This window comes from Denticeps clupeoides, chromosome 12 (genome assembly GCF_900700375.1).
Source record: "Denticeps clupeoides chromosome 12, fDenClu1.1, whole genome shotgun sequence".
NCBI classification, from domain to species: Eukaryota; Metazoa; Chordata; class Actinopteri; order Clupeiformes; family Denticipitidae; genus Denticeps; species Denticeps clupeoides.
In genome coordinates this window covers 8,862,834-8,879,538 of record NC_041718.1, presented here as the reverse complement: position 1 = coordinate 8,879,538, position 16,705 = coordinate 8,862,834, and the positions used below count along the sequence as shown (strand labels likewise).

The window sequence follows — 16,705 nt, the reverse complement described above, 5'->3', positions numbered from 1 at the left end:
ACAATAAAAACAGAGGAATTTTTTTATGGAAAATCTGAGATAAAACAAGCTGGTTTTCATCTGTTTTAATCCCAAAAATTCAAAGATAACCAGACGAATTCAGGTAACTGATAATACGTGTTACACCCTCACAGACTCTCCACTTCCTGCTTCCTTTATTGTATGGCGTACTACTTCATATAAAACAGCAGGTTTTAAAGGGCAAATATGTTCTAACTGTCATTCCGGTTACACCCCTGAGTCCCCGTGCACCACAAGACCATTCACACACATCATTCATGCACAAAATATTTATCACCATTGTGTCTTAGGCTGCCAGTCTGTTCTTCTCTTTCTCCTTAAAGAGGATCAGTTTTGTTTGCTTGTTCAAAGAATGGCTCATCTCTTGCATCTCGGTTTTGTCATCGTGTTTATTTTCTTGGCTTATGAGCATTTTGATCATCAGAGCACAATCTTTGCACAATCAGAGCACAAATCATCTTAAACAAATCCTCTGTCATGCAGTGGTCATGTTTCACTTAATGTGGGAAGTGATGAATGAAAGCAAAACAATAAAAATACAATAGGACACATGGAGAAGTAGAGTAAATATTATACAATTAGTAGGGAACCAGATCAACTACATTGTTGTGAATGTAGTAGGTCTTGCTAATATACTGTGCATTTACATTAAGGTTTGGTTTTTAATGACTTTCATAACATGTGTTGAGATAGCACAATTAAAATACCGAAAATGAGCTTCAAGCAAAGTTGCAAGCTGGTTTTCATCCGCGTAAAATCAGATCCACTGGTAGGCGAATCCAAAACCAAGCAACGTGAGGCTGTCATCAGTGTTCTCTGATGATCCTTGTATCTTGGTATTCATGTGGACATGTGGACTTTGACATGCACAACCAACATAAATTCAGACTTGCCAATGTAATCAGATAGAAGGGCTCCGATAAAAGCTCTGCCACACAGTGGGGAGTGATCATTGAAAAAAAAAAAGCACCTAAATAAAGCATCTAAATAGGTTCATTCTACATTACTTGACACTGTCTGTCATTGAGAAAAGCTGACAAACCCATTTATAATCATTTTAATTTTGCCTTTATTTTGATCATCAACCAAAAATCGAATTCACAACACAGACCTGTGCACCTTGATTTGCACTCTTATTTAAACGGCTGGGTCACAGGTGCATGGTGAGGAGTGTCCCCCTGCTGTCACCTTTGCGCCACCAGATCAGGTTGGTGACCTGCGTGAGCGCCACAACGCCACTAGCGTGGACTCGGCGCTCCGTGGTAAATTTCACCCGAAACGCGCTGGTCTGGTCGGGTCTGGCCGCCCACCGAGGAATCGTTTTCCGGGAATCTCACGAACGACCGTCCACATGACGAAACGAAAGTTTAAAAGCGGCGGGCGGAGCGGCAGCAGAGCAGAGACGGGTGGCGCCCACGGAGGTAGGAGCTACGAGATTTATTCACGGGAATAAAGGGGCTGCTTCTTCTCGCTTTAAAACGGCTTCATTATATATACAACGCTGCAGAAACCTACTCATTTATTGTATTTAGTATTTTTTACATTATAACCGAAGTCATTGAAATAGACACGCAAGTTAACAACATTTTCATTACTTACACAAAATAGTCCACTAGTCAAATATTTGGACACACACCCCTACTGGACAATGTCCATCGCAGTTTTTGCATTACAGAACAAAACTGAAGATACAGGACTATGAAATAAATAATACTAATCCAAAAAGGGAACATGGGCAGGGACCTTCAGTTAGATAACAGGGATGGTTTCCAACAGTCTCGAAGCCTTATGCCAAAAATGTCTCCATCTTAGTCTTTTGACTGGTAGTGTACATTTGCACAGGAATATACTATTAAATTTAATTCCCAGAGACGTTAGCCTTCTTTGAAAATGCCTGATTGATTCTGCCTTTTGTCCACGACCTTTGCCTGCCCATGACCTTGAGTTCTCCCGCCCCCTGTTTGCCACCTTCCTGCCACCCGTAGCCACCTGTGGCACCCATCATTCCCCGCTGCTGCCCACGGAGCCAGATTCCGGTGCACTCATATTTATTTTGAATAACATACATGAACGAGGGGTGTTAGTGAAAGGGAGATATAAATGGGATGAATGCCAAAATGATTTGTAAATTATTTGAATTTGAAATATTAGTAAGAATGGTGGTCAGAATTTGGTGGTCACTATATGTTCTTTGTCTTAATGCTCTTTTTTTTTGTTTGTTTAGATGTGAATGACCCATGACGATTTGGACGTTAATTGTGGGCGTGTCAGACAATGGCAGCTGCGGCTCAGCGTTCCGTTTTTGATGAACTTTTAGAGACTGTTCACCTGGAGGCCGCATGCTCTTTGTGCACCTCCAAAGAAAACCAGATTTCATATTTGCGTCGCATTGTTTCGCATGAATGCCGGCAGGATTTACTTTTTGCCAAGAAGAAAGATAAAGGAAAATATTGGAGACCCATTTCAAGTCGACCAACATTCCCCCGCCCTTCCTGTTATGAAGTGTGTTGGTATTTTAATGAGGTTTTTGGATGCACAAAGCATTCTGTCTGCACTTTTGCAAGAAGCCCTGAGGAGGCCTCAGTTTGGAATTTCCAAAAGCAATATCATGTTGACCACAGCAATTTAATCCTTTTGGCAAGACAAAGTGTGAGGAGCGTCATATCACAGGTAAACATAGCAGAAAAGGTACTCGCAGAATTCCGGGGAGAGTTTCGGGAACTCTGCAAAGATTGCTTCTGCAGCACTCCACGCAGGATAACCCCCAAGCCCTCCTGCAGCAGTTGCGTGGTAGATGCAGCGCACACACTGCGGCCAGTCATGGTGCACTGCCTCGCAGAGGGTGTGCATCGTGAGATAAGGCCACTCCCTCCGGACGCCGCTTTGCATCTGTGCAGCCATGTTGCCCGAGGCAGAGATCTGCTGCACAACATGGCCGGGTGCCGGTTTGCACACAGTGGAGTCGAGCTGGCTATCTGGATGCACGAGGTTGGTGGCAACTGGAACCGTGCGGAGCTTCTCTATGAGCGAAGAATCGGCCAGAGCTCCTCCCTTGTCGGAGGCTGGAAGCCCCGTCCCCCACCTCGCGTGGAGAAGCTGGCCTTGTGTGATAGGTGACCCCGCGTTCTCTTACCGCAGAAAGTAGCGACACAGAGCAACTGAAGGGTCTTTCATTTATTCATGTATTTAACTCTTTTATTGTAAAGCCCCGATCACCGTGTGTACGGAGAAAACTGTATGAAGGCACATTCCACTGAAGAGTTAGAAGAATGGTTCAAAAGAAAAGAGCAAGGGAGCATCACATCTTATCAGGACCATCTGCTCAGAGAGTACAGAGAAAGTGGCAAGCTTCTGATTGTGAGTTTGATATCTTATTTTAAGACTTATGAACATACACTGACTAAACTGATTGAAGTATGGGATCTGGGATATTACATACATAATAACAGAAGGATGTAAGATCAATTTAATAGAATGACATTCATTAACAAGCAGGATATAGGCATGCTTGGATAAAGGGACAATTACATAAAATTTATTAGAACAATGTTTTTTATCTGTTTAAAAGCTCATTGCAGAATATAATATTTGTATGTTGCACTTCACCCCTAAATGACATATTAATGAATCTACTGGTATTTGGCAATGACTAACCTAATGAATATTCATGGTTTTCATCAGTAGTAGGTGTTTTAGTCCAAGATTTACATTCCAAATAGTTATTAGTCAATTGAGGGATTTCATTGAGGGATCAAGTGTGGAATTTCCAAATACTGCTAATTCCTAGGGTTTAAAGTGAATATAAACTGAACATTTCAAAAGACTGAAGCTGTCATGGGGCTCCTATCTTGGTTTGATCCTTGTTTTTCAGATGTCAGAACACGTTGACGATGTTTGTTTGACTCATGATGAAGAACTGTTCCAGGAGTGTGAAAAACCTGGCACAGAAGTCCAATGGCATTTTCATCTTAAAACGGAGGTAAGAGGAAATAAAGAACATGTTCAATCCATATAAATTAACACAAAAATGCCCTTTTTATCTTATTATTTTTTTATCTTGCTTATCTTGATTACAGTTCTTTTGCCTTATCCCATATTATCAAGCTCCAGAGAACAGGACAGTTAAACAGGTTCCTGTTCATCTAATTGTAACTTGTGGAATCCCATAGGGCAAGATTTAAAGTACTCCATCACACCTAAACATCACTGAACTGAAACTTGTGGTGCTCTGGAAATGTGGTGTGTCTCAGATTTTTATTCTTAAAACATTTTCATATAGCAGCCTTCTTTCTTTTTTCTCCTTTCTAGAGATTACTTTGTCATGTGGCCTTAGTGAAGAAGGAGGCAGGCGCCACTTTTAGCCTTGCTGAAGGCAGCCTTGATTCTCCTTGCACTTATTCTGCAGGAGATTCGTTCCTTCAGTCCGAACTGCTCTATGAAATCCCAGTTTCCTTTAAATCCTCGTGGAATGGCATATATGAGCAGTGGCTTGTATTTGACTTTGGCATGAGGCCCGTACTTTTGCGAAAGCTAAGAGTGAGAGTTGGAGACAAACTGGCTTTCCAGCAAGAGAGCACATCAGACTGCATGGACCATATTCTGGAGCGCTGGCACAAAGACAACAGTGTCATTATTTCACATTCACAAAAGTCAAAGCCGTATGAAGGACTGCTAAAGATGTACGAACTTCCAAAGACAGACCTTGAATTTGTCTCATCTAATGACAATACAACTTCCATCACTCATCAGAACTTCCGCGAGAGAATGCATAACTTTCTGTACAAAGAGGAACTTGCAGAGCTACAGGTGGTCAGCAGGTATAAATTTCATTTCTATGTTTTTGGCATTTACCCAGTTTTTCACAGACTACCTAGTCAGTTGGGCAATAATGTTCAAGTACTACATTACAAATAAAAGGCACAATATGAACATTGCTTCATTCCATAGATATGATATTAAACTGACATTTTTTAATGAACAGGCTTAACCTTCGAGGAACTGTCTCCTTATCAAGCACATTGGAGGATCTTCCAGCTGGATTGTATTTATCTTCTCCTCGAGTTGAACTTTTTGGCACTCTTTGTGCCCCCTGCGCCCTTACTCTGGACACCCCAGAGGGTATCATGCTGAAACGTGGCGTACGGTCTGCTCTGGTCGCCAGAGTGCCACGAAATGGCCAAGATAACCAGGTCTATGAGGCTCTTGTTGAGAGAGGCCAGTCCAAACATTTACATCTGGGGTTTTCAAAGCAGTGCTGTGCCAGCCTGAATCTCCAGAAGGGCCAGATGTGTGAGATGGAAGTTCAATTTCAACTTGACCGTCTTGAGTTCTGCAGTTTTCACAGGGCAATTGATGACCTACCAAACCTTGAGAAAGTGTTGCCAGATTTCACCAAGAGCTGTGTCCCAGTCTACACTGGTCACAAAATCCCCGGACTCAACGCAAAGCAGCAAGCAGCAGTGGAGTTTACTCTTGGGGACTCTGATGGCCAAAAGAGTGTTGCACCGCTACTGATATATGGGCCTTTTGGGACAGGCAAAACCTTCACTCTTGCTTCTCTTACCAAAGAGATTGTGAAGAAGCCTAATTGTAGAGTTCTGATATGCACACACACAAACAGGTATGCAAAACATTACACAAATAATTGAGAATTCAAGAGACTGAAATAGTTTCATGCATGTAATGAAATATATCATTTAAATATAACCAAATTTTTTGTTTTAGCTCTGCAGATTTATACGTCAAACAACATTTCCACCAATATGTCAAAGAAGGACACCCTGAAGCCAAACCTCTAAGAATTAAGGCTTACAATAGAGGAACTGGCATTAGAGCGACTGACTCCATTACATTGGAATACTGCCTTTTGTCTGCTGATAGACAGTCCTTCATGCTACCCAGAAAACACCACTTAAAAAGCCACCAAATAGTCATAACAACAACTTCAATGGCACACCACCTTCGTGACTTGGATCTCCCAAGGAACTTTTTCAGTCACATAGTGATTGATGAAGCTTCTCAGATGTTGGAGTGTGAGGCTCTGAATGCTCTTGCCTTGGCGGACTGTGAGACTCGAGTGGTTTTAGCAGGAGATCACATGCAGATAGGACCCATGCTCTTCTCTGTAGACGATGGCAGGCAATCAGACCACACACTGCTCAGTCGCCTATTCTGTTTGTATCAGTCAGTGAAGACAAATGTTGCTGAGGCAAGCAGAATAATTTTTTATGAGAATTATCGCTCTGCTGAAGACATTGTGTCTTTTGTGTCCACTCACTTCTACATTGGAAAGAGTCATGCCATTAAAGCATGTGGAAATATTCCTACTCACCCAAAGTACCATCCACTCAGATTCCACCATGTTCGAGGGGAGTGCCATCTGGACACAAAGACAATGACATGGTATAACCCTGAGGAAGTTTCCAGGGTCGTAAAGATAGTGGAAGAACTTCTTCAGCAATGGCCACAAGAACAGTGGGGGACAAAAAAAATGGAAAACATCTGTGTTCTGGCTGAAGGACATCAGGTAATGGTTGGATGAGTTGCCACAAGGTGGTGAAATGAAATTGCCTGTCCCCGGGGAATACTTAATGTCTACCATGTGCAAATCTGATCTGTATTGCTTCAGCAATGGAGCATTTTAATTTTTAAATGATTTTTATTTTTATTGACAATGTACATGAGATTTGTTTTTATATCCAACATCACAATAATTTGTAATGGCATGTCTTTTTAGCTTATTATTTTGACATGATGAATTGCAATATATATTGAAATATATTAGAAAAATAGTCTCTTGCTTGTCCTTTTTTTCTACAGACATTACTACTCAGAGATGAACTTTCAAGAAAACACTTGGGTGGAGTGTCAGTACAAACAATATACAACGTTCAAGGTAGAAGAAAAATCTGTAGTGCAAATTATTGTCTGGTGCATGCAGTTTTTTTGCCAGATGCATGACATGCTCATTTGCTGATCTTCCCTACAGGCAAACAATTCAGGGTGATTGTAATGACCACAGTCCATACACGAGACAGATTCCTCTCATCTGAACCCGGTTCCCCGGAGCTCTTTAATGATGCGCGGGTTCTTAACACAGCCATGACCAGGGCTCAGTCTCAAGTGATAGTGGTGGGGGATGCAGCAGCTCTTTGCTACTTTGGGAAATGCTCCAAAATATGGAAATGCTACATTGAGCACTGCATTGATAAAGACAGTGCCCAGCCAAAGTATCTCACACACACTCTTGTGGAAAAAGAAGTGGAAGAGATTTCAAGATTTCAGAGGTCAAGAAATGAAGACGAGTGCTTCATGAATAACACTCCATTAGCTGCAGAAGACCAAAATGATACTATATTGCAGGAGTTGATTCATGAATACAATGATGGAATCATTGAAGAATCAGATTCAGAAAGTGATGAGACAGAGAACCGCTGTGATACAAAAAGACATTGTCATGAAGATATGCAGGTTCTTGTAAGAAATGAATGTCTGTGCAAGAATGGACAGCTGGTCCTTGAGAATTCTTTGTCAGGCTATGTGATTCCACACAATGACCCTACTAACCACATCCTCGTAAAGGGAAGAAAGAACATTGGCCACTCGTTCTCTGGAGATGAAGTTATCGTTAAAATACACAGTGATAAGCGCCCATTGCATGGCAAAATCATGAACATTGTAAAATCTTCAGCATCTTCTTCTGAGTTTATTTGCACACTTGAAAACCAATACACACATACACACCATAGACCTGCAAGACCCAACATCACAGAGGAGAGCAAATTTGTTCGCAAAATAATGGTGCCTCTAGACAACAGTACCACCAAAATATGTGTTTTACTCCATAATAAATTCCGCAATTACTTGCCCATATGGAATATCGACAATGGAGACTGGACCATTACCAAACGCATTCCCCTGAATGAAGCAGTTAAACAAGTCTTCATTGTAAAGGTGCTTAACTGGAAAGCAAACTGTACCTTTCCTTTAGGTAAAGTGACAGATTACAAACCAATGTGTTCAACCATTGACGAAGGTCTGAAGATGCTGGATGCAGAGTTCAAACTGAAGGCACTGCCTCCTAAGAGTGTTGTAAAAGCAGCTGCCGAAGCTGGACAGATAGACACCAGAGATGATTTACAAGTCAGAACAGATTTACGCAATGCAAAAACCTTCACGGTTGACCCATTTCAGGCAAAAGCCTTGGATGATGCCATTAGCATCAGCGATCTTGACGACTGTTATGAGCTTGGAGTTCATATTACAGACGTTGCCAGTTTTGTACAAAAGGATAGTGTCCTTGACAGTTTTGCAAGAGAACGAGGAGCTACATTCTATGCTCCTGGAAAAAGTCCTAAATTCATGTTCCCAGAATCAGTCAGTACAGACAAGTGGAGTCTTTTGCCAAACAAAGAGCGAAGAGTCATATCACTGATAATGAAAGTGCAAAAGGCAACAGGCCTGATCACCGAGAGGAAACTGATTCCTTCCCTGATAAAGTCGGACCGACAGTACACCTATGAGGAAGCTGAGAACATTCTTGACGGACACCTCAGAGATGCTTTGAGGTTTGACACTATAGATGACTGTCTTGTTGTAGCATATCAGTTTTCTCAGGCACAAAAAAAAGAAAGACTTAATGAAGGCTGGGCCTATTCACAGCTTGAAAGGTCTGAGACTCTAGGGAAGAGAAAATCACACCAAATGATTAAAGAACTCAGCATCTTGTTTAACTATGAGGTTTCCCAATACCTGATTCATAATGAGGAAACCCAATATCATACTCCTTTGAGATGTCAAGCACCCCCAAACCCGGAGGCACTACAAAAATTTAGAGGGAAACATAGTCATCTTTTACCAATGTCAGCACGTTTTATACACATTTGCAACCCTAGGGAAAACATAAACGAAGCTGAAACCTTCAATGTGCTGGCATCCGTGTGGAAACAGATTCTGGCAGCAGCTCTTGAAGGTGACCATGTCAAAATGGTGGACCTTATTGCTACAGATGAAATTCATCCACAGCTTTTACCAGTTGTATCTGGATTCAGAAAAGCCCTCGGTAAAGCCTACATGATACGTTCCAATTCCTCCCAACATGCAACTGTTGGGCATTTCTCTCTGAACCTTGACTCTTACACTCTGGCATCATCACCTATACGACGCTACATAGATGTAATTCTGCAGAGGCACCTACATGCAATTTTTGATGGCACCAGTGTGGATTATTCTCCCATGGACATTGACACGCTGTGTGAACTGTTCCAGACAAAGCACACCAAGGCTGAGATGTATGAAAAGAGGGCAGAAGACCTTTCATTTGCTTTTAGCTTGAGTAGACAGAGCCAGAGCAAACTGGCGTTTGTTTCCTCTGTTATGCCAGGAGGAGACCAATTCATTTTGTCTTTCCCCTTTGTCTCATTCCCTAACCGACTCTCAGTCAAATACAGAGACTTGCTTTTGCAAGATCAGCCAATCTTTGAGAAAGAATACATGAAATTGACCTGGAGAAGGCGTGTGTATTCTTTGAAAGCTGCCAGGAAAGAGTCTGACTGTAATAGTCTGACTTTACAGGGAGAAGGCAAAACATATGCAAAAATCCTGGCAACGACATGGTGTGAGATAGTTCAAGCTGTTCTGAAAGGGGACTGGGATGGTGCAACTTCCAAAATATATCAGGCAAATGAAAGCTGTCAAATGCAATTGAAAATAAAAGATAAGGAACAAGGTAAACAGTCCTCTGAGAAGGTGGAACATCAAATGCAAGCTACGCTTGACGAGACCTGTGAAACCTTGCTCAACCATTACACAGACCATGAGCTCCATCTGAAACCTGGAGACACATTACTGGTACAAATGTCATCAGAGAGAAAGATGCCTTATTGGACCTCCATGGTGCAGCTCCTTCACATAACTCCTGACTTTGAGGTGTGTGTGGAACATGTCTGCAATCCTATCACATGTTTCTCCAAGAAGGCTGAATTGCATTCTAAGTACAACTACAAGAACATTGAAGAGTATGTGAGCATTTGGAAGCCACTTTGTGAGATGGAGACGGCTTCTACTGCTGTGGGGGAAAGTGACAGCATTGTCATTGAGGACATACAGATTGCCTGGAGCGCAAGATGGGACTCAGAATTGAAAGGGAGTTTTTTTCTACCTGTTGAGAATGTCAAAAAATGGGAGATTGAGTGCAATTTAGCTCAGGGTTTTATCTGCATCCGAAAAAGGGGTCTGGAGCAAAGTACAGAACAACAACCACATGATTTAGCAGATCCCAACACCTTCACATGGGTGGCCCATGGAGTGTTAACCAAATGTGAGGAACCTGCTAAAAATTCCTCAAATCTTTCCCAAAAAGTGTCTTTCAGAATCAATCAGAGGTCAATGGAAAAAAAACCTGAAGCAGTTTTTAAGACAAATGCGGATTTCACTGTTGAACTTATACCCAAACTGCTCCCAGATATGTAAGTATAATATAACATAACAAATAATATATGAAAAACTGTTCTCTAGTTTGTAATAAGAAACATGTTTAATCAACTTACTTTTCTGTCATCATGTAGGCTTTATACAAGGGCTGTCAAAATCATAGTTGCAATCAATAAGGAAATATTTAACGTAGCTTCTTGTGTTGGGTCTGACCTATTACACAGTTGCTAAATCCAACCAGAGAAAATCATTACATAGAGATGGAGAAGGAAAAACAGTGAAAGATAGCTGATTCAGATTACCCTAAAATTCAGATAGCATTTGCATTATTTCCAAATGGAGCCATTCAATTTCTTTCATTGCACAAAAGTGCAATTCCATATTTAATTTCATTGATTGAAATCAATGTTTAATTTTTATGTTTTTTTCCATTTTGGCCAAAACATGTAGAATGCATTTAAAGAATGCTTTAAGATGTCTCTGAATATAATCCCTGATTTGATTAACTAGGACTCAATCTGCAAATTCCATTAGTTTAAGAATGTTAAATACACGTAAGAGCATTGTTTAATCGAATAATTTCATAAAAAGGAAGGTTTGTTTGAAAATCTTTAGTGACTCGGCTGTAGAACATCTGGTGGAAATTCATTATACCACCTAGTTTAGCAGGAATTACTAATTAAATAACATTTAAATAGTTAATAAGGAGATTTTGCCTCTTAACTTGTAGACGGAAAGAAGCTGCCATAAACAACACCATTGGAGCAAATGATCTTGTACAAAGGATAGTACTTGGAAAAAGTCTTCAGAGAAATGGTATTTGGTCATTTTCTGTGTAGAACACTGATGCTTAATCCCTATTAAAAATCATCTGACATATTAGTTTCTGGAACATTTCATTCAAATATTGTTATTTTTTTTATTTTTAATGTGGTTTCATGTCATTCTGCAGACATAGGACATGTTGTGCCAAGGCACCACATCATGAATGATCCTGCTCCTCCAGGACTTCCTTCTTTGAATGAGAGCCAGTGTAAGGCAATAGAGCACGCAATCAACAAGAGCTTCACCCTGATACAAGGACCACCAGGTAAAATGACAGTCCTCCCCTTATGTCCCCAAAGCTTACCTCCCATTTCTCATGCTTTGTCTGCCCAGAGAATTTCCCAACCCTTCCCTAAAAAAGGAGCTCCACCGACCACCATGGCTTGAAAACGTATGAAGCATTGCAGTTGCTTGGTGATTGGATGCAAAAATAAGCACAAATGTATTTTTTTAGTTCTGTCACATGAGGCTCTGTAGAAACAGTGGGAAAAAATGCTGACATGACTTCCTGGTTGTGCCAAACATTGTGAATGGCATTGATGACATAATTTCCACAATGTCCGCTCACTTTTATAGGCCATTCTCCTTCTCGTCCCCGCCTCTCTCCTATGCAGCTGTACCAAAAGCTGAATTTCGGAAGAAACGTTTTCAGATATAGGATTAGGGGACCACTAATACCTATTTAAAAGCAAGAAATAGGGGATATTAATAGAGGAATATTATATTCATAATAGGGGACCTTTATAAAGGTTATTACCATATGTTCTTTCTTATGCACGCATACGGCAGAGGGCAGAGTTCACAACCTAGTGCGGTGTGGCACGGATCCTGATTGGCCTGCTTGAAATGTCCCCTTCTTTTGAATTACTTCATGTCTATTAAAACACAATACACTTATTCCATACAGGCACTGGAAAAACTGTTGTTGGTGCCTACATTGTTTACTGGTTCTGCAAATACTTGAGTGAAATTCCAGGACCTGGGAAAAAAAAAGAAGTGATTCTTTACTGTGGCCCATCCAACAAATCTGTTAATGTGGTTGCTGGTAAGATTTCTGTATTATTTCTGTCACATGTTCTCAATTTATTTTATTTAATATAATTATTTAACTTTCAATACTTGCATCATATAGAATACCTTAAGAAATTTGGAGACAAACTGAAGCCATTAAGGGTGTACAGCAGACAGATGGAGATGCAGGAGTACCCCTACCCTGGCAGTCACCTTCAGCTTTCCCACAAAGCACTTCGCCAAGAGCATTCACCACCTCAGCTCAGGTCTGTTTTGCTTGTTATCGCACTTCGGGCAGTGGTGGCATTAAGAAGGCGTGGCCTAGCAGTTTAAGGACTCATAATCAAGGGGTTGAAGGTTTAAATCCCGAACCGCCAAGGTGCCACCGAGGTCCCCTTGAGCAAGGTGCCGTCCCCACACACTGCTCCCCGGGCACCTTTCATGGCTGCCCACTGCTCACTAAGGGTCAGTGAGTTAATTGCAGAGGACACATATTATGTGACATTCAATAGATCAGGCATTAGTGGTTCATTAGCCAAGCCCACTGTAATTAACCATGTGCATTGGAACCTTCAGGAACAGGAAAGAACATCCTTACACTAAAGGAACTAAAGGAAAAAATATATTGATATTTTGATGCACATTATCAACATTGATAGAATGATGCACGTCATTTTTGCAGAAACATTATTCTGCATCACCGCCTACGAGGAGTCCAAAATCCATACTCTGAAGAAGTAAAGGACTTTGATAATAGGATAACTCAGGCCCAAGAAGGCCAAATCAAACCCTTAACAGAAGAGGAAGTTGAAAGGTAAGACATTCACTTTTCTGTTTTCCATTTCCATTTCTTCCGTTAAGTTTCCTCACATTATACATATTGCACTTGTGTACATTGTTTGATGCTTAATTTTGATGATTTTATGATCTTTGTTTGTAGATACAAGCAACTCCTGCATAAAGCGAGAGTCCATGAGCTCCAGAAGCACAATGTCATCCTTTGCACATGTACAACTGCTTCTTCTCCTAATCTCACAAGGACACTTGATGCAAGGCAGATTCTCATTGACGAGTGTGGCATGGCAACAGAACCTCAAGCTCTTGTGCCACTGGTCAGCTTTAATCCTGAAAAGGTATATAATAATGCATCTATATTTTTTCATTGTGCCAGTGTGTAAAAAGTACTCCTTTATGGATGATAGTTTAATTAATGTCAGTTTAATACAATTTAAACCAAGCCAATCATTAATTAATATATCATATCACATATGAAATGATTTCAATTCAAGAATAAATCTAGAATGTTTTTTGCTTACATTAATGTGAATTGTGACACCCCCCGCCCCAACAGTGGTGTTCTTGATTACAGTAAGTTTTTATTTCGTCTTTCTTGTCATGCCCTGGCCATAGTGCCCCCTGGCTGTCACCTCTCACAGCATTTGTGTTTGTAATGGTCTTGACTGCTCCTAATACTCATCAGGGTCTCACTTCCATCACTCTTATGCTGCTGTTTTGTTGTGCTTTGGAATGTAACAGTGGCTCACCGTAGTTCCACAAATGTAGACTTTCTCGGGCATGCAACAGGGCATGCTTCATTCAGTACATGATCTGATTCGTACAGTACATTGCACATGTGAACTAGTCAAGCCACAAACTGTTCTTGCAGATTATACTGCTGGGAGACCACAAACAGCTACGGCCAATAGTGAAGAATGACATGGCTAAGAAGATGGGGATGTCAATGTCTCTGTTCGAGCGGTACATGTCCGCAGAGGGCAATTCATATAAGGTCTGTCGGCTGGACACACAATACAGAATGGTAAGAAATGTCATCATGTCTTTTGGCTTATTTATAAATGCAATTACAGATTTATTTGTGATCTGTTTATGGAATTATTTTCATCCACAATACCCATTTGTAATGTATGATTCCTGCACAAATTCAGGAGAACATTGATTCCCATGTGGCGACTTTATCACATCGCTGTTCTAGGATGAAGAGATTTGCAGGTTTCCTGCAGCTGCTTACTATGACAATAACTTGATGACAGACGTGGATCGCAGTCCTAGTGTTATTCGGATAGAAGTACCTGAGGCATCAGGTATTCGCAAGGCAACTCGGATTGTCTTTGGGGACATACGTGGTGATGAGATAGTTCAAGTGGTGTCCACAGAAAAAGGAAATGAAAAGTCAAAGGCCAACATTCAAGAGCGGGACATAGCAGTAAGTAGCCTGCGTTAGGAATACAGACTGGGAAAGGCTTGACATTAATGGTCGTCAGAGTTGAGAAGCTGTGGTTGTGGCTTTGACATCAGTATTTACTGTTAACTCAATTTCATTGAACAGGTACAAATAGTGCATTCACTAGTCTCCAAAGCAAATATAAGACAAGAGGAGATTGCTATTCTCTCCCCTTACAATGCTCAAGTGTTCATGATTAGAGAGGAGTTGCAAAGAAAAAATCTGAGCAGAATCTCTGTCAGCACCATTACCAAAAGTCAAGGTGAGTCACTTTTTTTCTTCTGGATTGATTTTAGATAGTATTTTTATAGTATTTTATGATGAACGCTTTGGCTTTTTGCATCTCAGGGAGTGAGTGGCGCTACACCATCTTGTCATTGGTTCGCTCCTGTCCTAGTGAGAATATAGGCCAGGACCCAAGCAGTGAATGGCGCTCTGAACACATCGGCTTTGTCGGTGACCCCAACCAGATCAATGTTGGCATTACAAGAGCTCAAGATGGTCTTTGCATTCTGGGTAAGTGCAGATGATGGAAAGTGACAGCAATATTTGTTAGTGTTCTTACATGCCATTAAATGTCAAACATTTTTTTGTCGAGTTAATGCACTTAACCTTGTGAGCAATATAGCAGTCAGACAGAAACGAATGGGGTGGAATTAATTTTCTTATGATTTATGTTGCCTGGGATATGCTGGCCTTTTTTTTGTCTTTGAAACGTTCTGTTTCCACTACAGGGAACCAAGAGCTGTTAAACTGCAGTGGTGCTTGGAGGCGTCTGCTGAGACACTACACTGAACACAACTGTGTTGTTAAAGCTCACCAAATCCACGTACATCAAAACTAGAAACAGATAATTAGCAACAGCGACACATTATGCTTGTCTGCTATTTGTCATATATGCATTTACATTTAGATTTACAACATTTATCAGGCACCCTTATCCAGAGAGACTTACAGTCAGTACTCACAGGGACAGTCTCCCCCTGGAGCAACTTAAGGATAAGTGTCTTGCTCTGGGACACAATGGTAGTAAGTGGGGTTTGAACCTGGGTCTTCTGGCTATATATGGATCACATTTCTTTTGTATGCATTTTAAGTTTTAGATTTTGTCTGTATGTATGTTGTTCATAAGGGAAACTCAGCGATGCATGAACATGACTGTTACCATTGTCCAATCATGGAGAAATTGTGCTTTGAGGTTACTGACTTTTTCAGGGCAATTTCAGAGTTCACTTTTCAGCAAACTGCAACAGAGTTACAACTATAATAACATTACATCCCCCTCAATATTTTGAAAGTAAAAGTGAAGTGATTGTAATTGTGATACACAGTGACACAACAAAATGTGTCCTCTGCTTTTAGCCATCACCCTTGGTGAGCAGTGGGCAGCCATGACAGGCGCCCGGGGAGAAGTGTGTGGGGATGGTGCTTTGCTCAGTGGCACCTTCTGATTACGGGGCCGCTTCCTTAACTGCTGGGCCACCACTGCCCCAAGAATATAGAACACTTCACGGATTTGCATGTCATATTTTCACAGGGGCCATGCTAATCGTCAAGGCTGGTCAGCTCAGCTGATTAGAGCGTGATTCTAATAACGGCAAGGTCACGGTTTCAATCCCCGTACTGGCCACGGTTGTATTTGGGGCAGTGGTGGCCTAGTGGTTAAGGAAGCGGCCCCGTAATCAGAAGGTTGCTGGTTCGAATCCTGATCCGCCAAGGTGCCACTGAGGTGTCACTGAGCAAAGCACCATCCCCACACACTGCTCCCCGGGCTCCTGTCATGGCTGCACACTCTTCACCAACGGTGATGGGATAAATGCAGAGGGTAAATTTCACTGTGTGCACCGTGTGCTGTGCTGCTGTGTATCACATGTGACAATCACTTCACTTTCACTTTAATCTTCTCTGTATTGATCCAATTTTATTATATGTTCTACAGCTTTTAGCACCAGCTCCCATTGTCTGTGTATGCTGTGAATTTTTATCAATATTTTTATTAATATTTAATAAATATTTAGTAATGTTTGCATTTGTTTTGATATGTTCTGTAGCTCATTTAAAAAAAGAAATGGTGAAAATGGTAAAACCTGTTATGTAGATATTGTAGAAACTTAATGGTCATTAATGGTCATTTGAAAACTGTTGTTACTGTAATTAGAATTGATCAAGGATCAA

General features: G+C 41.1%; 1 protein-coding gene and 1 pseudogene across 3 annotated transcripts; one reads left to right on the top strand and one right to left on the bottom strand.

Moving 5' to 3' along the window:
• Nucleotides 1–2,249: 2,249 nt before the first annotated feature.
• Nucleotides 2,250–16,244, top strand: LOC114800520 (helicase with zinc finger domain 2-like). 3 transcript variants are annotated; one of them, XM_028997989.1, is made up of 19 exons: nucleotides 2,250–3,134; nucleotides 3,228–3,378; nucleotides 3,893–4,000; nucleotides 4,330–4,838; nucleotides 5,003–5,641; nucleotides 5,746–6,547; nucleotides 6,841–6,916; nucleotides 7,010–10,487; nucleotides 11,183–11,268; nucleotides 11,405–11,542; nucleotides 12,185–12,322; nucleotides 12,410–12,554; nucleotides 12,971–13,102; nucleotides 13,229–13,421; nucleotides 13,955–14,107; nucleotides 14,282–14,512; nucleotides 14,636–14,792; nucleotides 14,879–15,046; nucleotides 15,265–16,244. In XM_028997989.1, the coding sequence occupies exons 1-19, from the start codon at nucleotides 2,296–2,298 to the stop codon at nucleotides 15,372–15,374; spliced, it is 8,253 nt and encodes a 2,750-aa protein (XP_028853822.1). In that variant the 5' UTR covers nucleotides 2,250–2,295; the 3' UTR covers nucleotides 15,375–16,244. The 3 variants fall into 3 exon arrangements, with proteins under 3 accessions (XP_028853822.1, XP_028853824.1, XP_028853823.1); XM_028997991.1 differs by lacking the exons at nucleotides 4,330–4,838; nucleotides 5,003–5,641; nucleotides 5,746–6,547; XM_028997990.1 differs by lacking the exons at nucleotides 14,636–14,792; nucleotides 14,879–15,046; nucleotides 15,265–16,244 and having other exon boundaries at nucleotides 14,235–14,484.
• LOC114801532 (uncharacterized) lies at nucleotides 16,023–16,479 on the bottom strand (annotated as a pseudogene).
• Between the last annotated feature and the right edge of the window lie 226 nt (nucleotides 16,480–16,705).

Excerpts from the sequence above, each read along its gene's own strand:
- LOC114800520 (XM_028997989.1), top strand. The coding sequence starts at position 2,296 with ATGGCAGCTGCGGCTCAGCGTTCCGTTTTTGATGAACTTTTAGAGACT. Across the intron at positions 3,135-3,227 it reads AAGCTGGCCTTGTGTGATAG|CCCCGATCACCGTGTGTACG; the intron begins GTGACCCCGCGT and ends TTTATTGTAAAG. Across the intron at positions 11,269-11,404 it reads AAAAAGTCTTCAGAGAAATG|ACATAGGACATGTTGTGCCA; the intron begins GTATTTGGTCAT and ends GTCATTCTGCAG.